An 18,974-nucleotide genomic window follows, 5' to 3' on the forward strand; every position below is an offset into this window, starting at 1 on the left:
TGTTATTAAACGTCCTTTTCCTTTTGGCCTTTGAAGTCGGTCATCTCTAGTGCTATAGACCCCAGAACACCGAGTATTGAGAGTGCCTGAACTTTCTTGATCCTGTGGCCAAACACGATTAGTGACAGGAAGATGGAAAGCATCTTTCTTGTAAGGTTGACTGTGGTGAGAGTTAGAGACCCATGAGACTGAACCATCGAATATATCACGATCTGGCCAAAGATATTGAATGTGGAATATAAGAACAGGTCTGGCACAATCTCTGGAGTGGACTTTATGAATGCAATTGAATACTTCAAGTTATCTGTCAGGAGGATTGCCGTAAAGGATATCAAGAACCGGAACAGATTAGTGTAGTACATCATATGAAAAGATGAAATCTTGAATGTCCTGAACAAATGATCTTGAGCAGAGTTTATGATTCCGTCTGCAAGAAGACTGGTGATAAGAATCAAAATCCCAATGAAGCTAAATCCAGATGTCGATGTGCTCCTTTTATCGAACAGCGAGAAAGAGAGAACAGATATAGATATCAGGCTTAAAGACAGACACTTCCTATGGCTCAAGGTTCTCCTGTATATCAGAAAGTTCATTAGGGCAATAGGGAGCAGCTTACAGGACTTTGCAATTATCAGTGTTGGATAGCTAAGGTATTTAAGTGAGATGAATCCCAGCTGAGCAGATATCAGGCTTAGAAGTGCCAAGCAGGCATAGTGGCACAACACCCTTTTTCCAGGGGCACCCTCTGCCTCTTTGCTATAACTCATCATCGTCCTTCCCACTGCAATGCCTCCTAAGCTCTGAAGGACCAATGGAAATAAAGCAGACTCATACTTCCTGCCATTATATGTTGTTGTTGTTAGCTTCTCGCCATAAACTCCAAACACAAGGAAGAATGCATATATCCCCATGGCATGTAATGCTAAGCTGACGTGCTTGTTTAAAGTTCCCATGAGCTTCGGGGAGGTCTCTTGTAAATCAAAAAGTATTGCATCAAAATTTGCAAGCCTTCCTGCCCATGGAGTTCAAGGCCTCTTTGAGATTGCCATGTGAAAGCCCAAGGATGATTGCTGCAGCAATTTCCAATGAGGTGGGAGACGCTGACAGACCAGCAGAGGCATATACCCATGAAGACGGATACCTGGTTGTGGATATTACCGCAGGCAAGGTAGGGGATCTGGTAAAGTCCTTGAATGCAGTACTGTCAAGATTCAAACTGTCTATTGAAACCATAGAGTTATGTAGAAAGCTCAAGGGAGAAGATCAAGCAGAAAAAGGAGGAAGGCCTTCTGACACTAGGTAGCTAAAATAAAGTGAGTTTAATGCTTCGACATTTATATTACTATTTCTCTTCCCAAGGCCTCATGTTTCTGTAGAAAACAAAGCTTCCAGCCTATTGAGCTCCTCCTCATCTGCCTCTGTCTTGAATCCACTATACATAGGGATTTCTTGAAGATCTGCACTTATTACTAGCGTTCCTCCTCTACACGAAACCACAGGAATCTTCCTTTGTGTTCCAATAAGGTCTGTGATTTCTGTGCAGTTGCTAGCCAGGATGTAATGGTTCTTGTTCGACTTCCTCATAACTCTTCTTAGACAGCTCAATGGTTCTTTTACTTCTTTATGGTCACAGTGTAATATCTCCAGATACCTTGAGATCCCTTCCTTATGGTCCCTTCCAATTTCTTTGAGCTTCTTATAAACACACTTGGTTATAAAGAGCTTTGGTTGAGACTTGAACAGGTCATTTATGTGTCTAAGTCCTAGATGATATCTGTTCATTGCAGCAACAAAATCACACTCGACAATGACTTGGTAAGGAATTCTGTATCCTATCTTTGAGAGTAGCTTTACCACCTTCTTGTTTTTTTTGTATACTTTTCTGTTCATTTATCTTTATGGGCTAAATCCTAGCTGAATGAAGACCCCAAAATGGTTAGGAACAGCAATGAAGTTGAGCTTTCGGAAGAGGAGTTCTATGTCCAAAGGGCTAGTGCTGTGAAAAGCGGGATCAAGCAAGGTATGAATATGTATCCCCATAAGTTTGAACTAACTCATAGTTTTGGGGAGATCCTCGAAAGAATAGGAGGAATAAGCGAGCAGTTTGTTGGGAATGATGTGGTTCGATCTGCTGGTAGGATAATGAGTATAAGGCTTCATGCCAGATTCTGCTTTTTCATGGTTACCTCGAATGGAGAAAACCTTCAGCTGGTGATTGATGCCAAGGAGGTAGGGAAAGACCAAATAATAAAATTCCTTAAGAGGGGGGACATAGTAGGGTTTACTGGAAAGCCTGGGAGAACAAAGACCCTCGAGTCCTCTGTATTTGTCAGTGAGGTCATTATTCTTTCTCCATGTCTGAGAACTGTTCCCACAGAGCATTTTGGACTAAAGGATGCAGAGACCATCTACAGAAGGAGGTACATGGATCTCTTGATCAATAAGGAGTCGAAGGAAAGGTTCCAGAAGAGAACACAAATAATTAGGTACATCAGGAGGTTTTTGGATTCCAGAGGGTTCCTGGAGGTTGAGACACCGATGATGAACCTGATCCCTGGAGGGGCTGCGGCAAAGCCCTTTGTCACTCACCATAACGAACTTAAACTGGATCTTTACATGAGGGTATCTCCTGAGCTTTATTTGAAGAAACTTGTTATTGGAGGCCTTGACAGGGTATATGAGATAGGAAAGCAGTTCAGAAACGAGGGGATTGACCTTACTCATAACCCCGAGTTTACATCCTGTGAGTTTTACATGGCCTATGGTGATTATAATGACCTTATGGTGATGACGGAGGAGCTGATGAGTGGGATGGTTAAAGAGATGTTTGGAACAGATACGATAGTATACAGTCCAAAGAAAAGAGAAGAAAGATCTGAGTCCGTGGAGTTGTCATTCAAAAGACCTTTCCGAGTTATTAGTATTATTGAGGAGCTTAACAGCCGTCTTGGATTGGATCTCAGCGGGGAAACTCTCGATAGCCCGGAAACTCTGGAAAAGCTTTTAGAAGCTTGTGAAAAAGAAGGGATACATGTCGAGAAACCTCGTACATTGACAAGAGTGCTTGATAAGCTGATCGGACATGTGATTGAGCCTCAATGTGTGAATCCAACTTTCATCAAGGACTATCCAATAGCGATGTCTCCACTGGCCAAGAACCATAGGTCCAAACCTGGGCTTACCGAAAGGTTTGAACTGTTCATTAATTGTAAGGAGGTGTGTAATGCCTATACGGAGCTGAACAATCCCTTTGAACAAAGAGAAAGGTTTATTCAACAGGCACAAGACATGAATGCCGGGGACGATGAGGCGATGATGAACGATGAAGATTTCTGCACAGCTCTTGAGTACGGTCTTCCACCTACTGCAGGATGGGGACTGGGGATTGATAGGCTTATAATGTATTTGACCAATGCAGCAAACATTCGAGATGTGATTTTCTTCCCCACGATGAAGCCTGAATAAAGGTGTTTTATTTGATTTTTAGCCCCTGTAAATAATGAAATGTGAAGAAGCCCTTACAAAGGCTCTAAGAATTTCTTTTATGGTATTGATTGGAGCTTCGGATGCAAATATTAACTTGAGTGATCATATGATGGAGGGGAGAGAAGACAAGGAGGATATGATGAGATTAATGAAGATGCATGGTGTGGATGGATACCTTACATTTACTTCTGATGAGCACTTGAATGAGTATATAGGAGAGGGGGATGAAAGGGTCAAATTCCTAACTGGGTTCTCTGGATCGAATGGAATAGCTATAACCTGTACACACCCTGCCTTGTACACCGACTCAAGATATTATATCCAAGCAATGAACCAATCCAAGAAATACAAACTTAAGAAGATGGAAGAGGAGGAGGGGATAGATGAGTATCTTGAGAAGGTGTGCAAATGCAAGCAGGTTGGGATATGCAAGAAGTTCATTCGGTCTCGAAAGTATGAAGATCTAAAGAATAAGCTTGAGTCTCGGGGAATAACTTTGAAACCTTTTGAAAACGACCTGGTGGATATTATATGGAAGGACAGGCCCCTGAGAGCCTTTAACAAAGTATATAGTATTGAAGAGGAGAAATTCCGGCGATACCAAATGGAGCTTATAGAATTATGTGAGGATTCTGAGTACAGAGAAGCATTAAGGAACAAGCTGAGTGGTGATGATACCAGTGTTGTTGGAAGAGCATTCAAGGACAAGCTAAAGGAAATAAGATCGATTCTTGAGCCAGACCAAACATTGGTGATTACAGAACTTGACACGATAGCATGGATATTCAATCTGAGAGGATCAGATATCCTTTACAACCCTGTATTCTACTCATATGCAATTGTGTCCAAAGATTCTGCAAAGTTGTTCACCAATGAAAAGAATATCAAAATGGACGATGTGGACATTTATCCCTACGACGATTTTGTAAGGCATGCAACAGGGCTTAAAGGTAGGATTGTTATTTCTGGTGAGTGTAATGCATATGTCAAAGACCTGTTTGAGGGCATAGAGTATTGCGATAAGATAAGGTTACTTCAGTCTCAGAAGGCAGAAGTAGAGATTGAGGGATTTCATCTATCTTATATATTTGATGGGATGGCACTTGTAGAGTTATTTGAATGGGTGGATCTAAGTCTCGATAAAGGAATATCTGAGAAGGTCATCAAAGAAAGGCTAGATGGGATCAAGAAGAGATTTTCTGGGTATGTTCAGCCAAGCTTTGAATCGATTGTCGGAGGAGGGCCTAATGGAGCGATTGTCCATCACAAGGCAAGTGATAGGGTTGTATCAAGAAACGAAGTTATCCTTATTGACAGCGGATCACAATATATGTTCGGGACAACAGACACCACACGAACCCTGCATTTTGGAGAGCCAACTCCTGAAGAAAAGAAAAGCTATACTCGTGTTCTTAAGGGGCAGCTAAGGTCGATGAGAATGAGATTCAAGTCTAGCATGCAACCATCAGTCTTAGATTCGTTATCAAGAATTGACCTGTGGAATGAGATGGAAGATTATGGCCATGCTACTGGACATGGAGTAGGCCATTTTCTATGTGTGCATGAGTCTCCACCAACTATTTCCTATTCAAGTGATCAGCTCTTGAAGCCTAGGCAGGTATTTTCAATTGAACCGGGCTTTTATAAAGAAGGGGAATATGGAATAAGGATTGAGAATCTTGTATATTTGAAAGATATTGATGGTAAGTTCTATGAAATAACTAACTTGACACTTGTCCCATATCACCTTAGGCTTATAGATACTTCCATGATGTCTGAAGAGGAGGTGAGCCATTTAAACAGAATTAATGAAGAAATAAGGTCTACCCTGGAGCCATTTATGAAGGGAAAAATCGGATACAGATATCTAATGGAGAATACAGTACCTATCAAGAAATAAATATTGTTTGGTTTATAGGAGTAAGGTTTATTTATCTAGGGATTTATTTAACAATCTCAACACATATAAACTTTCTGAGTTTCTCTTGGTGGGAAAAATACACTAATTAGTCCAAAACAATACTAATCAAACCTCGTATTCAGGTGGGTCAATCAAGTCGTATAGTAAATTGATGTTTCTCTTACAAAGAGGGCAGGTATCCTTCAGATCTAGCCACTCATCTATGCATTCCTGGTGGAAGTGGTGCCCACAGGGGAGAAGTTTCAATTTGATTCCAGGAATATAGTTATCAAAGCATATTGTACAGTGGTAAGTATCGTCGGAAACATCATTCTGATCTTTATACATCACCTCTTGAAGCTTCGGCTTTACAAATGTTATAAGAAACAGCAGTAAAACAATAGCTATAAGAGGCGCAATGAAGGCTACAAACCCGAGCCCGACGAACACGACCGTTGTGTAGTATAGAAGAGGATTTGTAGTACTACAATCCTCGCATTCCTGGACCCAATTAAACCCAATGAGATACCAGAACAAAAGAAGAGCTTCTATGAAATTGGAAAACAGGGTTATGTCTGTGTTCTCCCTGTATTCCGGTATTCTATTAATTCTAAAGAACGGGATATTCTTCGACATGAATATTCCAAACTTAGCTACTGTTATCACCATGTATACCAGCAGAAAGAGCTTCAAGGGAACTTCACACTTTTCATTTCTTGTGAGAAAGAGCACAGTAAGGGTGACTAAGATCTTCAGGACTTTCAGAAATCCCTCCATTACAATCAATGTCTTCAAGAATTTCAGTGCATTGGTTCTTTCCTGTGTTTGGGAATTTACAAAATCCTCCTCTCCTTCCCTTACATACATTCACATCCTTTTTCCATTTTTCTTTTTATTTTTTTCAAAGGGGGAACATGTCTCCATTGGTAGATCTTAAAACTCATTGTATAAATGGGAATGGACATAGAATACCTCTCGACCGTAATAGCCTAGAGACGATGATATCAGTAAAACCCACTTCTGAGAAAAATACAAGGTATCTCAAGCTTGTACATACACTTGGATGGGGATACTTTTCTTACTATCTTCACCATACTAGGATCCACCCGGAGACCGACTCTTGAGAAGATGTATTGGCCTACATCCTCATTGTTTCTGCAGAAGAAGTAGCAATGGACTAGAGAGTCGTCATCCCAGGCACTGATCTTTCTGAGATAATCTAAGCTATGGTCAGGAAGATTTAAGAAAAAATGGTCTATCTTTCTCCCAGCTATCTTCTCGAGGAACTCACTTGCGGGAAGATTAAAGACTTCGATATTCCTTGGATCAAGCTTATTGATTTCCATAGATTTCCTCAGGCAGCTAATTGCATGTGGATTTAAGTCGTTTGAGTAGACCTTACATCCTTTCTTCAATGCAGCCAGAGATACAGGCCCTACTCCGCAAAAGGGGTCGCATAGGACATCTCCATCTCTAAGCTTCTGAACAAGATCCAGCCTTTCATTTTGAAGCTTCGAACACCAGTATACATTCTTATAATCAATATAAAAAAGGATATCTCCTTCTTTATGAATAGTCTCCAGTATGCCCTCTCCTCCTATCACCTCTAGATCGAATGACCTATACTCATTTGATATTTGACCCGTTTTTGTTATCACTGTCTTGCCCGTCTTATCATACACAACTTGACCAATTATATCTTTGTACTTTATCTGTTCCTCATCTAGGTTCAAATGAACTATAGACCCAACGATCTCAAAAGAAGAGGGTGTTTGAACTTCTTTGGGTAATACTTTCCTAAGAACCTCATTGTAGGTAAAATACTCATAGAGTAGCTCAATCTCTACATCGATAAGCTCACTCTCTTCGTTCGAAAGCTCTTCATTCACTAGAATGAGAAGATCATAGCCAGTATCTGTTAGAATCCTGAATGTGGTGTATCTCTTTTTAACTTTGATTACTGATGGAATACGAGGAACTTTCCTTATCGACTCCTTAACCCTCTGGATACACTCAGAGGCTTCCTTATCGCTTGTCCCCAGTGCCTTCAAACAAATCACTGACTTCATTTCATTCTTGAAATTCATTCCAGAAGGGTTCCTTGCAAAGTCATCCCCCATCAAGGGAAAATAGAGAGATTGGGTCAAATAAAAACATTTATTCGCTATCTTTACTGCAAGGTCTCACCCTTCCTTGTCGTAAAGATCAAGGGTCATTGCAGTAAGCTCCATCACCTTCCTCTTATATTCCTTCTCATTCTCCCTTAAATGCTGTGCTGCATCCACATTGGCAGGGCTTTCACAGTTCGGGGATGTGAGAAGTGTTATTATACTCAGTATCACACTCTCTGGCGTCCTCACAGGAAGCCATCTGTCACCAAGGGACTCATATCCATACTCGTCCTCCCCGGGGTTATGCAATATGGATATGCAGACGTTTCCGTTTTCATCTATATTTGGGTGCCACATCTTCGAGCAGAACCGAAACTTTGGAGGAGAGCCTGGATAATCAATAGGGAACACCATTCGCCCCTTGAAAATCCCGTTTTCATATGGCGTCGCTCGTGGCCCAAAGATTAAGACCTCCCATGTATATATGTCTCCATCAACCAGCCCAACACTGTAATACTCGTTAGGATTCTCCTGGATTCTTTTGTAGTCCTTGAGAAGAAGTCCTTTTGAAAAGCCTCCCTTGTTTGCCATATTGTTTTCTTGGGTTTGAAATCCTAATGGTTTATATAGTTTCGGATTCACAATGCAAGAGTATTTGACTAGTGCGGCACATGAAACCTCCTGCTTGTGCACGCAGGTATAAACATCGAGGCTCGGCCGTTCATGGTTAGAGATGGCTTTAAGAAATATTTGCCAAAATTTTCACCCTGAATGGAGGAAACAAAGAAGCTAAAGGTTTACCCGAGGCAGACAGGTGTTTATGCCAAGCCATATGCGTCGGAGGACGAGAAGCCTGCAAGAAAGGTTCGCGAGGAGGTCTGTGGGTTCAAGGCGCCGGAAACAGCTTACACTCGTCAATACATTGATAAAAAGTGCCCATTCACAGGTGATGTTAATGTTAGAGGAAGGATTTTCAAGGGGGTTGTCAAGAAGATGAAGGCTGAGAAGACTATTGTTGTTGTTGTTAACTATGTTCATTACAGTAAGAAGTATAAGAGGTACTCAAGAAGGCATACCAACTTTTCTGTCCATATGTCTCCTTGCTTTGAAGGGATGATCAATGTTGGAGATGTCGTTATGTGTGGAGAAACCAGGCCTCTTTCCAAGACAAAATCATCTGTGGTCTTGGGGTATGTCAAGAAAGCCCTTCCAGGCTCATTCAAGCTTCTTGAGAGTATCTAATAAAGCTTTATTGCGTACCTTGAACACCCTATTGTTGTATTTAGCTATAATATCTCTTCCACAAATCGATAAGCAACAGGGGCCTAATGAAGTTGTTGAATGATTGGGAAAAGGAAGAGGTGATACACAAGAGTAAGATAGTGAACTTTGATTTCCTTGTTGAACGGAATTTCATTGACGAGGTTAAGGATGGTTTCTATTATCTTTCCAAGGATGGCAAGACTGTTGAGACCGAGCTATGGAAGAAAGTCAACCACGAGTTAGCTGAATATTTGGATATAAAAGACATAGACAAAGAGATTAAGAGATTCATATTTCTTCTGAACAGTTACAACGAAATCAAGGACATAGGACAAGAGCTTATTGGCAAAATAGCTAATCTAAGGCAAACAACAGCAAAAGATGTTCATGAGGAATTGGGGATGGAGATAGAATAGCAAGGCCATGAAGAGTATGAAAGCCTAGTAAACACAATTTGTTCTCGTATTATCTTCAACTAGTATTAATTCCTCCGGCATCATGATCTTTGCCCTCATCACATCTATTGGATGATAAATCAGACTGTTCCACTCTCCATCTTTTATACACAAAGATCTTCCAACATGGCATCTTGTTTCTATAGCATATCCAAGAATATTGCAAGGACTGTATGGCTTACTGCATTCTCCACGGAATACAACATCATTGCACATCCCAATGTGTAGAATATTGCTATGATCTCTTTTTGTATCATAGAACCCAAGAATGCTTGCTATGTGTGCATCTCCAGGAGAAGAAAAGGCAACTGCAGAGAGATTGTATCTAATTCCAAGTAGTGATGCAATTGTCCCTCCAAGAGAATGCCCAATAAGAATTGGTTTATCTTCATGATATGTTCTTTTGACATAATCGACTATCTTCAAACCATCACTGAAGTATCCGATGCTATCAAATTCCCTAATCTTTTCTTCCTCACATCCTTTGTCTTTACATATGGAGTATAGGATCCTGTCTAGAAGCTTGTCTTTCTTAGAGGTTCTTCCTATTCCCACCCCCATCACCGAGAGTGTTGTTCCCTTGAATGCAATGGCTACCCTTCCGTTGTATCTGAAGGCCTTTGCTCTTACTCCATCTCCATCATATCCAAATTTGTCCAGTATGGTGTCTAAATCATGGCTGTGATATGTGTTTGAGGCCATCTCAACAAGTTCCATAAGACGTACCCTATCAATAAGGTTTAGGTCATACTCTTGGAATGCATCAATGCTAGAGGCAGTTCCACTTTCCAGAATCCTACCAGAAGGATAGAAAGCATTGTGAATAGTTTCATGTGTATTGTTGTACAAAGATGCCTGTAAGAAGTGGAAAAGCATAATAAAGAAGATAAGATCCAAACATCCTTTTGTTTATATTCTGTTTCATCATCCCTAAAGATTGCTCTAATATCTATTTCTCCTTCCCTTAAGTTCTATGAGAAGTAGCTTATCATACATCATTCTATTAGATATTGTCGACCTTGTAGTAGAAACAGCTTCATTAGAAACATGCAGAAGCACTTCACAGGTTCCAGAAAGATGGATAACCGCAGTAATACTCAAATGTATAGAACAAAAGATACAAATAAGATCTCCACTCCTAGGAGTAAGATATGCGATTTTCTCTGATCCCTGTAAACCGCTACTTGCAAAGATATCTGAATGTCTGCAAATAGTTAACATCCCCGAATACATTTTTCGAACCATAGATGAGATGAAACAGGAGCCTTATGCTTTCATCGAGGTCGTGTGCATTTCATTGGGCTGTCTCTTAATGCAGACCTTCCTATTCAGGTCATCCTGGACAAATCTCAAGAGAAAGACCTTCCATTTCTTTGCATTCCTAGTGTTCTACAAAGAATATAGGATGTCACTAGTACTCGGAGAAGGACTCCTCCTCGTTCTGGGCCTCTTATCGTCATGCAAGTATGTTAATTCTTTATTCAAGCCCTACCTTAGCAAGAATGACAAGGGAAGAACTGTACTATCCCATATATATCTTCTATCTGCTTGCATATATCCAAGACTGTTCATAAGACATGTGGAATATGTCTCTGTTTTGGTTTCGATCTGTTTCCAGGACTCTATGGCCTCGATCATTGGGGAATGGCTAGGGAAGACGGAGAAGTCTATTCAGGGTTCAATAGGAGGTACAGTGTCAGGAACGATGGTTTATTTCACTCTCTACAGAAAGATCGATATGGTGCCATTCTTCGTATTCATAGGGATTACAGAGTATCTTATTCCAATTAATGATAACGTATCCATCCCACTTTTTGCAGTTTTATACTTTCAGATATTGAAGAGGTTCAACCCTAGCAACAACCTCTCTTGGGGTTGGGTTTCACTTCCTTCAGGTTCTCTTTCTTGAACTCAACACTCTTGAGACGTCGCTTTCCTGCAGAAGCTTTTGGGGCTTTCATCTTCTTATGAATCGTCTTGGCAAGCTCAAAAAATGCCTCCCGGACGTTTTCTCCAGTCAATGCAGAGGTTTCAAAGAACGACAGCTCGTTTGCAACTGCTTCCTCCTTCCCTTTCTCTGTGGCTATTGCTCTGTAATCTTCCAAGTCCTTCTTGTTTCCAATGAGCACAATCGGTATTTCGCTTGGAGAAAAGTCTTTGAGTTGCTTAAGCCAAAGACTGGTGGCCTTCTTAAGGCTATCCTTGTTTGTGATGTCGTAGACGATGACGGCACCAGATGTTCCTCTATAATATGCCTGAACAATTGCCTGGTATCGCTCCTGGCCTGCAGTATCCCATATTTGTGCCTTAACGATGTCTTCGCCTATCTTGAATGTGATTGTACCAAACTCAACACCTATTGTTGCCTTTGAATCCTTATAGAACTCATTTCTTGTCAGTTTCGCCAAAAGATTTGTCTTTCCGACAGCCGAGTCTCCTATCAGAACTATTTTGAATAGGTAATCAAAATTCTCTCCCTTTGTGACTCCAGGCATGCCAAATAAACATCTAGGATTTATAATATCAAGATATCTAAAACCACATCCAAAACATTCCGCCATCTATCATCAGTAAAGGATAAATGCAGAGTTTGTTTGGGTCCCCGATGCTCAAGAAGATCCTTCTGAAAACACTGAACAAATTTCTTGGAAGTTATGTAGAGAACATAGATAAGCACCAGCTTGAGCTTGGGATATTCAAGGGATATGTGTCTGTATCCAACCTAAGAATCAAGTCTTCTGTCATCTCAAGATTGTTTGAAGGGAGGGTTATTTCGAACTGTATAGGGACTCTTCGAGTTCTTGTACCATGGAAGAGCTTTTCTAGGAAGCCTATTGAGATATACATAAAGGACATTGATATCAAGCTCGGAAAAGCTGGGTTCTGCTGGTGCTTTCTTGATGAGAAGCCCTGCATAGAATGCGTTAAGTATGAGAAATATGAGTTTATGAGTAAGCTTGATAAGCTCAGTGTCCTGTCTGATGCTCGAGAGGAGAGCCCTGTAGTTTTTGAGGACTTGATTATGAAGGATGGATTCAGGATTCTGATTGAAAATGTGAATTTGGAATATGTGAGTGGAGAGTCGATCGGCCTTAAGATTCAGAAGCTGGAATTCAGTAGAAAAGACCCAAAGGAGATGAAGAATGGAAAAGTGGTGAACATCAATGGAGTAGAGGTATCTGGAGGATCGAAGGTGGCAGGGCCTTTCAATATTTGTGGCAAGGTTTGGATGTCGTCTAGAGATATGAAACCGAAGATTGAGGTGAATCTAGATGGTTTTCATGTAGAGATGAAGCAACAAGTGGTTGAAAAGATCCTAAGAGGTAGTAGAGAATACATTGAAGATAGAGTACGGTGGACGCTGTTCAGAAATTACTTGGAATACAGACAGATAATGAAAGCGGCTAGGGAAATGAACTTATGGGAAGACCAGAAAGACCCAGCAAACTCTGAAAGGAGTGGAGTGATAGAGATATGGAGGCGGCTTATCAAGCTACAAAAGAAGGCCATTGAATCAAAAGGTGTTTTGTTGGAGGATGTAAGTAAGATAGTGATAAAGGTAAACGAGTACAGGGAAATTCTGAAGGTTTCGAAGCTGTCTCCTAGTGAGGTGGAAAGGAAGAAGAGATATGAGAAAGAGATACAGTTTGAGAGACTATTGAAGATAAAAAGAAGTCATTGCAGAGATTCTGAGAGGAAATCATGGAAGAACCTTCTGTCATTTATAAGAGAAGGGAGTAGTAAGAAAAGAGAATCGGTAGGGATCCCGGCTTCATTCAATGTAGGGGAGGTAAGTATGATGGTTACTGATGAGAAACACCAAGGATTCAAGATGGTCATTCCCAAAGGAAGAGTTAGTACAAAGAATTTACTTTCACCATTTAAAATCGACTTCAAGGGAAATGAGTGGAAGCTGTACTTCATTGATGCCAGGCGCAATGAATATGAGCCCCACAACGAGTTGATTTCCTTCTTACTGGATGTAAGGGGGACTCTTACCCATGATGGACCCAATATGTATGCCAAAGGAATAGCTAGGGAGTTGAGAGTATTGAATTATAGAAGAGAACTTCCTCATTGTTTCGAGAACCTTATGAAGGTTGTAAGGGAGTCATGGGTTCCCTCATACCAATCATCGGGATCTAAAGGTAAGACAAGGATTGATCTCAAGGTGGATATGATTGGCCTTGAGTCTGATCTAGAAAGATTTGTTGGGATCGAGCCATCAAACAGATATGGCATTGAATGTGGAGGAATGGTTTTTTCGTATGTGAATGACGGAATAAGCATTAAGAAGGCAGCATCACTAACTGTATCATCTTCTTCTGTTTATTGGATTAACCCCGTGTCTAGAGAAAAAGAGGCTCTCTCAAACAGAATTGAGACATCTGTTCTGCTTGTTGACAATGTGTTCTATGTGAAAACATCAATGGTGGATCTCTATGCACATGGAGTATGTCCGAATGGTTTCGAAGGGAACGGAGTAGTGTTTCCTGTCGGGTTTGTTGTTCCAAACTTCGAAGTATGTTCTGATGCCATAAGGATCAACGGACCGAAGGGAATGGTCGAGCTCCGAAGGATCAGGATGTCTGGAAACGGGGGAACCATATTTGATATAGAGATCTTTAGAGGAAAGATATTGAATGAGGCAGGAAGAACCGTGTGCCGTATTCCTAGGATGAAGGCTGAGGCCAGGATTGGAAAGGTTCTGCTTTTGGATATCAAATACCTAAGGATATGCGGCATGGCTAGAAGAATCAGCAGATTTGTGCACGGAATGCCAAGGATGCCAAAGAGTGAAGTGTCTACACAAGTTATTTTCAAGGTTGGGAAGGTAGAAGGGGCGATAAAATGTAAAGGAAAGACCTTGAATATTAGTGTGAGTGAATATTTTGAGGGTTTGGCTAGAAGTGTGAATATGAGCCTGGACGAAAGTATGGCTGATATAGAAGATCTTGAGGTTGGAGAGGAGTACAAATGCAAGTCTGCGATGGTAGTGATAAACAAGGAGGATGTCAAGAGCTTAAAGGCATTTGAAAGGATACTTGGAAGAATGGGAAATGATGTGAGTACCTTTAAAGCTACTATAGGGGCACTCCTGATCAGACTGGTAGAGGGGTTGGAGATGGAAGTGAAGGACTTCCGGATTTTCAAAGATGAAGTGATAGGGGCCGTATGTCCTTTTGAGATCTCAATATCTGACACGGACATGAGTGGCATTTTGGGTCTATCATTTGATAGGAAGAAATCCATGAAGATAGGCATCAACAGATTTGAAAAGTCCTGTGATGGAACTACTATTGAGGGGAGTGTTAGGGGAGAGATTGATGAAAGAGTTCTCATCAAGATGAAAGATCAGCTAGAGGGGGTTTCAATGCCATCAGGTACATCTGAGGAAAGGAGTAGTATTTTATTTGACATATCTCTTGGAGTGGTGTTTTCTGAGAGATATCTCAAGATAGAGTGCCCGCTAATTCTCTTCAAAAAGACGGATTGGTGGGAAGTATCCATGAAAGAATTATCTGTTGTGTCTGATGATGGAGAGCATATAAGTTTATTTGGGATTAATGCCAAGAATGGAGAAGGGGCTACTGAACTCTTTATAAGTAGAATAGAGATGTGTCTTGAGCCTTTCAGGTTTGCCTCAACACTTCATCCTCTCTTGAGCACTGGAAACGGTGTAAGTTGCACAGAAAGCACAGAAGTCCGTATAGATGAAGTATGTATAAGTAACAAAGAAATGGCCGAAATAAGAATAAGAAATGTAAAGTACAATGAAGAGCTAACCTTGGATCTTTCTATTTCGAATGAGCCTGGAAGCAAAGTGACATATAAAAAAGTGAATAGCAATGGGGCCGAGAGCTTTTTTCTATCTATGGTAGGTGGATGGTATGAGGCGAATTCCTTGATCACCACTGTCTCCTTCTGCTCCTCTGAATATATGAAGATATGCAAGAAGTTCGGGATCCAGATGTCAAAAGAACGGTTCCATGTATTGGTTATGGATCTTACGGTAATGGTGGATGATTCCACATCCCTTCTTAGAATCAATCTTCCTGTTGGATACTTTGACATCCAGGAGTTACATTCACTCAGAGGAAGGATCCTCTGTTCATCTGCTGTCTACAACCCGAATTCCATGGAATTCGTTCCTTTTGTTGAAGAGAATGTCTTTGTTGTAAAGAAGTGTGGATCCCTCCTAGACATCAGAGCACTTTCAAAGCTAAGAATATTGTATTTACATGGAATTACAAATGCAATTGTTGGTCTTTTTGGCAGCAAAAGGAATGGGCTAATGTCTAAGAGAGAACCACTTTATTGTAAAATCAATGTAAGAAACATAACCTGTACACCACTGTGGGTTAAGACTAAAAAGCAAGTCAAAAGAATCAAAAACGAGGAGTCTGATTTTGCCATAGGTTATGATGAACATGACACTTGTATCGGAGAAGGAGAGGCGGGTGCTTCGATCTGCATTGTAGACACCTGGACATCTTTGTTTGTATCTGAAGGGAAGACCTTTGTGATTGATGTGCTGTGGAACGGGAAGTCAAGGATCATGACAATTACGTACAAGTTATCGTTTCTCAACCTATGCAAGATGGAGATAATGGGAAGAATGCACTGTTTGGATGGAACCATTGAAGAAGTAGCAATGCCTCCCGGCCTTTATTATACAATTCCGCAAGAAGAGGGCTTCTTCTTGGAGATAGGAGCATACGGAAAGTATTCTGGTGTTGTGAAGATAGATGCAAATACTATTGGAAGGGATGGAAGCAGGATTTTTGGAACGGTGTGCAGGCTAGACTGGATGGTGGTGGGGGTTGACATAATCATAAGGGATGCCTCTGGAACGTCTTCAATTCTGATAATTGTTTATCCGACCTTTGAAGTGATGAACAGAACAACATCCACGCTGAACCTAATGTTTTCTGTTGGCAAAGATGATGGATATGTGGACGAAGGAGGAGTTTTGAGAAAGAACATTCCATTTTTTATTGGAAAGGATTGTAGAGAAGATGTATATGACATCGACTTCTCTGAGATTCCATTGGTTTGGATACAGAACCTCGGGAATCAATCCAAAGCCAGGATATTTCATAGCAAGCCATCTATCTTGATTGAGCCAGGACATTCTGGAGAGATAAGAAAGGAGAAGTGTGAGATAGATACTTTCTTTGGAAAGCATACTCTTATACACAGGATTCGAATGGGTATCTGGCCATTTATAGTGGTTGAAAATCATCTTGGGAATGAAGTTTACATTAATGGGACCAAGTTTTGCCCAGGAACCTCATGCAGCGACGAGATAAAAGTTATCTACAAGCTGTGTGCTGGAGAATATAGTACTGATGTGCATATAACCGTTAGGAAGAAATTCGTCCGAACCATTGCCTTGGAAAGAAAGAGTAATGGGATTCAGAAGCCTAAAAGTATCCATGAGGGACTTGTGTGGACAAATGAGGCCATATTCGGAGGACTTGGACCAAGAATAGGTGTTTACCCTAGGACAATCCGCCTTCTTCTTGGGTTCAAAGAAGAATCAGGGAGAAGAACAATTGAGCTCAGACATGCTCATTTGATAAAAAACCAAACTCAGATGAGACTTCTAGCAGTGTCTGAACAGGTGTGCTATTATGTGGAGCCCTGTGAAGAGGTGATCTTCAATACATCTACAAATGGATTCTACTTGTTTGATCCGGATTGCATGGACAACAGATCCTTAAGGTCTTCTGGAGCGTTCATCCCGTTAGACATCAAAACGACAGAGTACTTCAAATTGCAAGGGTCCGAGACTGTTCTACTCAGTGTAAACAAGTCCAGAAGCTTTGGGCAGTATGTATTTAGCATAAGAACAGAAACGAACTGGCCATATATGTTATGCAATGATACAGACATAGACCTGAAATTCACACAAAACCATGACACTGTCGAACATGACGTGCTAAGGGATTCTGTGTATAAGTACGTATTAGACAGTCTTGTACTTGATCCGGTGATATTGTTATGCATTGAAGATAAGAAGATTCAACTGGACTTGAACAAGGACGGGGTTTTGTTCACATCTGGAATCATCGTGTCTATAGCCCAATCTGGCACCACAAGAATTGTTCGGGTTTCCAAAAGAGATATGCTTGGTAATGAGACTAGGGATTATCTGAAAATAGTGGTTGATGGTTTGGCCATGTCGTTAGTGGATAGGGAAGGAGATGAGGTTGTTTGCGGACACCTAAAAGGGATGGAGATCACGTTGGAGCGTGTTTTAAGAGAGATAGAGATGCCTAGAGGGGGATCGAGTATGAAATATGTAGAGTGGACGGTTGGAGCCATTGTTGAAAGCATACAGGTGGATAATCAGAATGTATTTTGTGTGTTTCCTGTTATCCTCCATCCTCTCGATAAGAGCCTTAGAATGGGATCTAAGAGAAAAAGTGATGATAAATTCCTTGTGTTTGAGCTTACTGTTGGAAGCTCAGCTCATCATGTTTCAGTGTCGAATTTGTATTGCAGAATACAGGACTTTGCATTGAACATTGAGGAAAGCCTGGCCATGAATGTTAGCAAGATGCTTGCACAAGGAGAGGACAGGGTGAAAGGGCAGGAAGGAAACATAAGGATCCAGAATCTAAAGATGGAAAGAATAAGAGCAAAAGTCAATTTCCTCAAGGACGTGGAGTCTGACTTTATCTCTAATGTTATGGGGCTTCTCATAAACAATATCAGCGACTTTTCTTTGGAAATAGATGGAATGAAGGAGAGTTGCTTGTACACCACTTTTGAGGAGCTTAAGGATGTTCTGACCATTTTCTACATGACTCAGCTCAAAAAGAATCTTTACAAAGTTATTACACATCTCGACCTTATTGGGAACATAGGAAGCTTTACTGAATCAGTGTCTATGGGGATCAAGGATCTTCTCACCGAACCCACCCTAGATACCAGTGTTACACATGGAATTGTGAAAGGAGGGAAAAGTTTCTTGAAGAACACTATCTATGGTGTTTCTAATACTGTTGGGAAGTTCTCGAAAAGTATAGGAACAGGTGCCAGATTTGTGGGATGTGATGTAAATCTTAAACATGCAAAGGTTCATCATCCTTATTCATATGACGCATGCCTTCTTGTGCCTAAGACTCGGAACTCCAAAGGTTCTATGAGAGCTATACTCAAAGGGACGGGGAACTTCTTTGATTCCATAACACGTGGAATGGCAGGAATAGCAATATCACCTGTTGAAGGGGCTTCACAAGGAGTTGCAGGTGTTGTGAAAGGGCTGGGCAAAGGGCTCCTTGGTGCCTTTACTAGGCCCATTGCAGAAGTTGCAGATCTTATAACCGACATTTCCGATGTTATAAAGACATCGATGAATGGCAAGATCAAAAGAATTCAATATCCAAGGCCCACTAGGTTTTCAGGCTGGCATGATGAAGGCTTGAATCAAGGGTTTTATATATTCACAGCTGTTGTCAAAAAGACCCATGAAAAGGAAAGATTTATTGACGGGACATTTGGAGACTTTAATGGAAGATGCCAGCTCATTCTGACTACCGAAAGACTACTAGTGTCTGATTCCATCAGTATCCTTGATGTGAATCTCGAAAGTATAGTTGTTGAAGAGAACACCTACAAACTAAGGATCGGAGAGTTCAGCATTTCTGTTGAAAGACCTTCTTTTTCAACTTCGGTGAGGTTAGCAATAGAGAGACGTTACCAAGAGCTAGTCATAAGAAATGAAACATAATAACCAGAAAAATTAAA

General features: G+C 40.9%; 13 protein-coding genes across 13 annotated transcripts; 6 read left to right on the top strand and 7 right to left on the bottom strand.

Moving 5' to 3' along the window:
- Positions 1-5: 5 nt before the first annotated feature.
- Positions 6-953, bottom strand: EROM_040500 (UAA transporter protein; the record flags this gene model as incomplete). The annotated part of the gene is made up of 1 exon (XM_009266040.1): positions 6-953. One exon carries the CDS (start codon positions 951-953, stop codon positions 6-8), a length of 948 nt encoding a protein of 315 aa, XP_009264315.1.
- Positions 954-1,362: 409 nt separating this feature from the next.
- On the bottom strand, positions 1,363-1,890 carry EROM_040510 (hypothetical protein; the record flags this gene model as incomplete). The annotated part of the gene is made up of 1 exon (XM_009266041.1): positions 1,363-1,890. The coding sequence occupies one exon, from the start codon at positions 1,888-1,890 to the stop codon at positions 1,363-1,365; it is 528 nt and encodes a 175-aa protein (XP_009264316.1).
- A 252-nt stretch (positions 1,891-2,142) lies between these two features.
- EROM_040520 (lysyl-tRNA synthetase) lies at positions 2,143-3,465 on the top strand (the record flags this gene model as incomplete). Its single annotated transcript, XM_009266042.1, has 1 exon — positions 2,143-3,465. One exon carries the CDS (start codon positions 2,143-2,145, stop codon positions 3,463-3,465), a length of 1,323 nt encoding a protein of 440 aa, XP_009264317.1.
- Positions 3,466-3,622: 157 nt separating this feature from the next.
- On the top strand, positions 3,623-5,386 carry EROM_040530 (X-prolyl aminopeptidase 2; the record flags this gene model as incomplete). The annotated part of the gene is made up of 1 exon (XM_009266043.1): positions 3,623-5,386. The coding sequence occupies one exon, from the start codon at positions 3,623-3,625 to the stop codon at positions 5,384-5,386; it is 1,764 nt and encodes a 587-aa protein (XP_009264318.1).
- A 126-nt stretch (positions 5,387-5,512) lies between these two features.
- EROM_040540 (hypothetical protein) lies at positions 5,513-6,253 on the bottom strand (the record flags this gene model as incomplete). Its single annotated transcript, XM_009266044.1, has 1 exon — positions 5,513-6,253. One exon carries the CDS (start codon positions 6,251-6,253, stop codon positions 5,513-5,515), a length of 741 nt encoding a protein of 246 aa, XP_009264319.1.
- A 137-nt stretch (positions 6,254-6,390) lies between these two features.
- Positions 6,391-7,473, bottom strand: EROM_040550 (putative methyltransferase; the record flags this gene model as incomplete). Its single annotated transcript, XM_009266045.1, has 1 exon — positions 6,391-7,473. The coding sequence occupies one exon, from the start codon at positions 7,471-7,473 to the stop codon at positions 6,391-6,393; it is 1,083 nt and encodes a 360-aa protein (XP_009264320.1).
- A 96-nt stretch (positions 7,474-7,569) lies between these two features.
- Positions 7,570-8,088, bottom strand: EROM_040560 (ubiquitin conjugating enzyme E2; the record flags this gene model as incomplete). The annotated part of the gene is made up of 1 exon (XM_009266046.1): positions 7,570-8,088. One exon carries the CDS (start codon positions 8,086-8,088, stop codon positions 7,570-7,572), a length of 519 nt encoding a protein of 172 aa, XP_009264321.1.
- A 180-nt stretch (positions 8,089-8,268) lies between these two features.
- On the top strand, positions 8,269-8,739 carry EROM_040570 (40S ribosomal protein S11; the record flags this gene model as incomplete). The annotated part of the gene is made up of 1 exon (XM_009266047.1): positions 8,269-8,739. One exon carries the CDS (start codon positions 8,269-8,271, stop codon positions 8,737-8,739), a length of 471 nt encoding a protein of 156 aa, XP_009264322.1.
- Positions 8,740-8,825: 86 nt separating this feature from the next.
- Positions 8,826-9,176, top strand: EROM_040580 (putative Swi5-like protein; the record flags this gene model as incomplete). The annotated part of the gene is made up of 1 exon (XM_009266048.1): positions 8,826-9,176. The coding sequence occupies one exon, from the start codon at positions 8,826-8,828 to the stop codon at positions 9,174-9,176; it is 351 nt and encodes a 116-aa protein (XP_009264323.1).
- A 24-nt stretch (positions 9,177-9,200) lies between these two features.
- Positions 9,201-10,091, bottom strand: EROM_040590 (putative lipase; the record flags this gene model as incomplete). Its single annotated transcript, XM_009266049.1, has 1 exon — positions 9,201-10,091. The coding sequence occupies one exon, from the start codon at positions 10,089-10,091 to the stop codon at positions 9,201-9,203; it is 891 nt and encodes a 296-aa protein (XP_009264324.1).
- Positions 10,092-10,188: 97 nt separating this feature from the next.
- On the top strand, positions 10,189-11,124 carry EROM_040600 (putative dolichol kinase; the record flags this gene model as incomplete). Its single annotated transcript, XM_009266050.1, has 1 exon — positions 10,189-11,124. One exon carries the CDS (start codon positions 10,189-10,191, stop codon positions 11,122-11,124), a length of 936 nt encoding a protein of 311 aa, XP_009264325.1.
- On the bottom strand, positions 11,069-11,776 carry EROM_040610 (RAS-related GTP-binding protein Rab11; the record flags this gene model as incomplete). The annotated part of the gene is made up of 1 exon (XM_009266051.1): positions 11,069-11,776. The coding sequence occupies one exon, from the start codon at positions 11,774-11,776 to the stop codon at positions 11,069-11,071; it is 708 nt and encodes a 235-aa protein (XP_009264326.1).
- Positions 11,777-11,796: 20 nt separating this feature from the next.
- Positions 11,797-18,957, top strand: EROM_040620 (vacuolar protein sorting-associated protein; the record flags this gene model as incomplete). The annotated part of the gene is made up of 1 exon (XM_009266052.1): positions 11,797-18,957. The coding sequence occupies one exon, from the start codon at positions 11,797-11,799 to the stop codon at positions 18,955-18,957; it is 7,161 nt and encodes a 2,386-aa protein (XP_009264327.1).
- Between the last annotated feature and the right edge of the window lie 17 nt (positions 18,958-18,974).

This window comes from Encephalitozoon romaleae, chromosome IV, assembly GCF_000280035.1.
Source record: "Encephalitozoon romaleae SJ-2008 chromosome IV, complete sequence".
NCBI classification, from domain to species: Eukaryota; Fungi; Microsporidia; family Unikaryonidae; genus Encephalitozoon; species Encephalitozoon romaleae.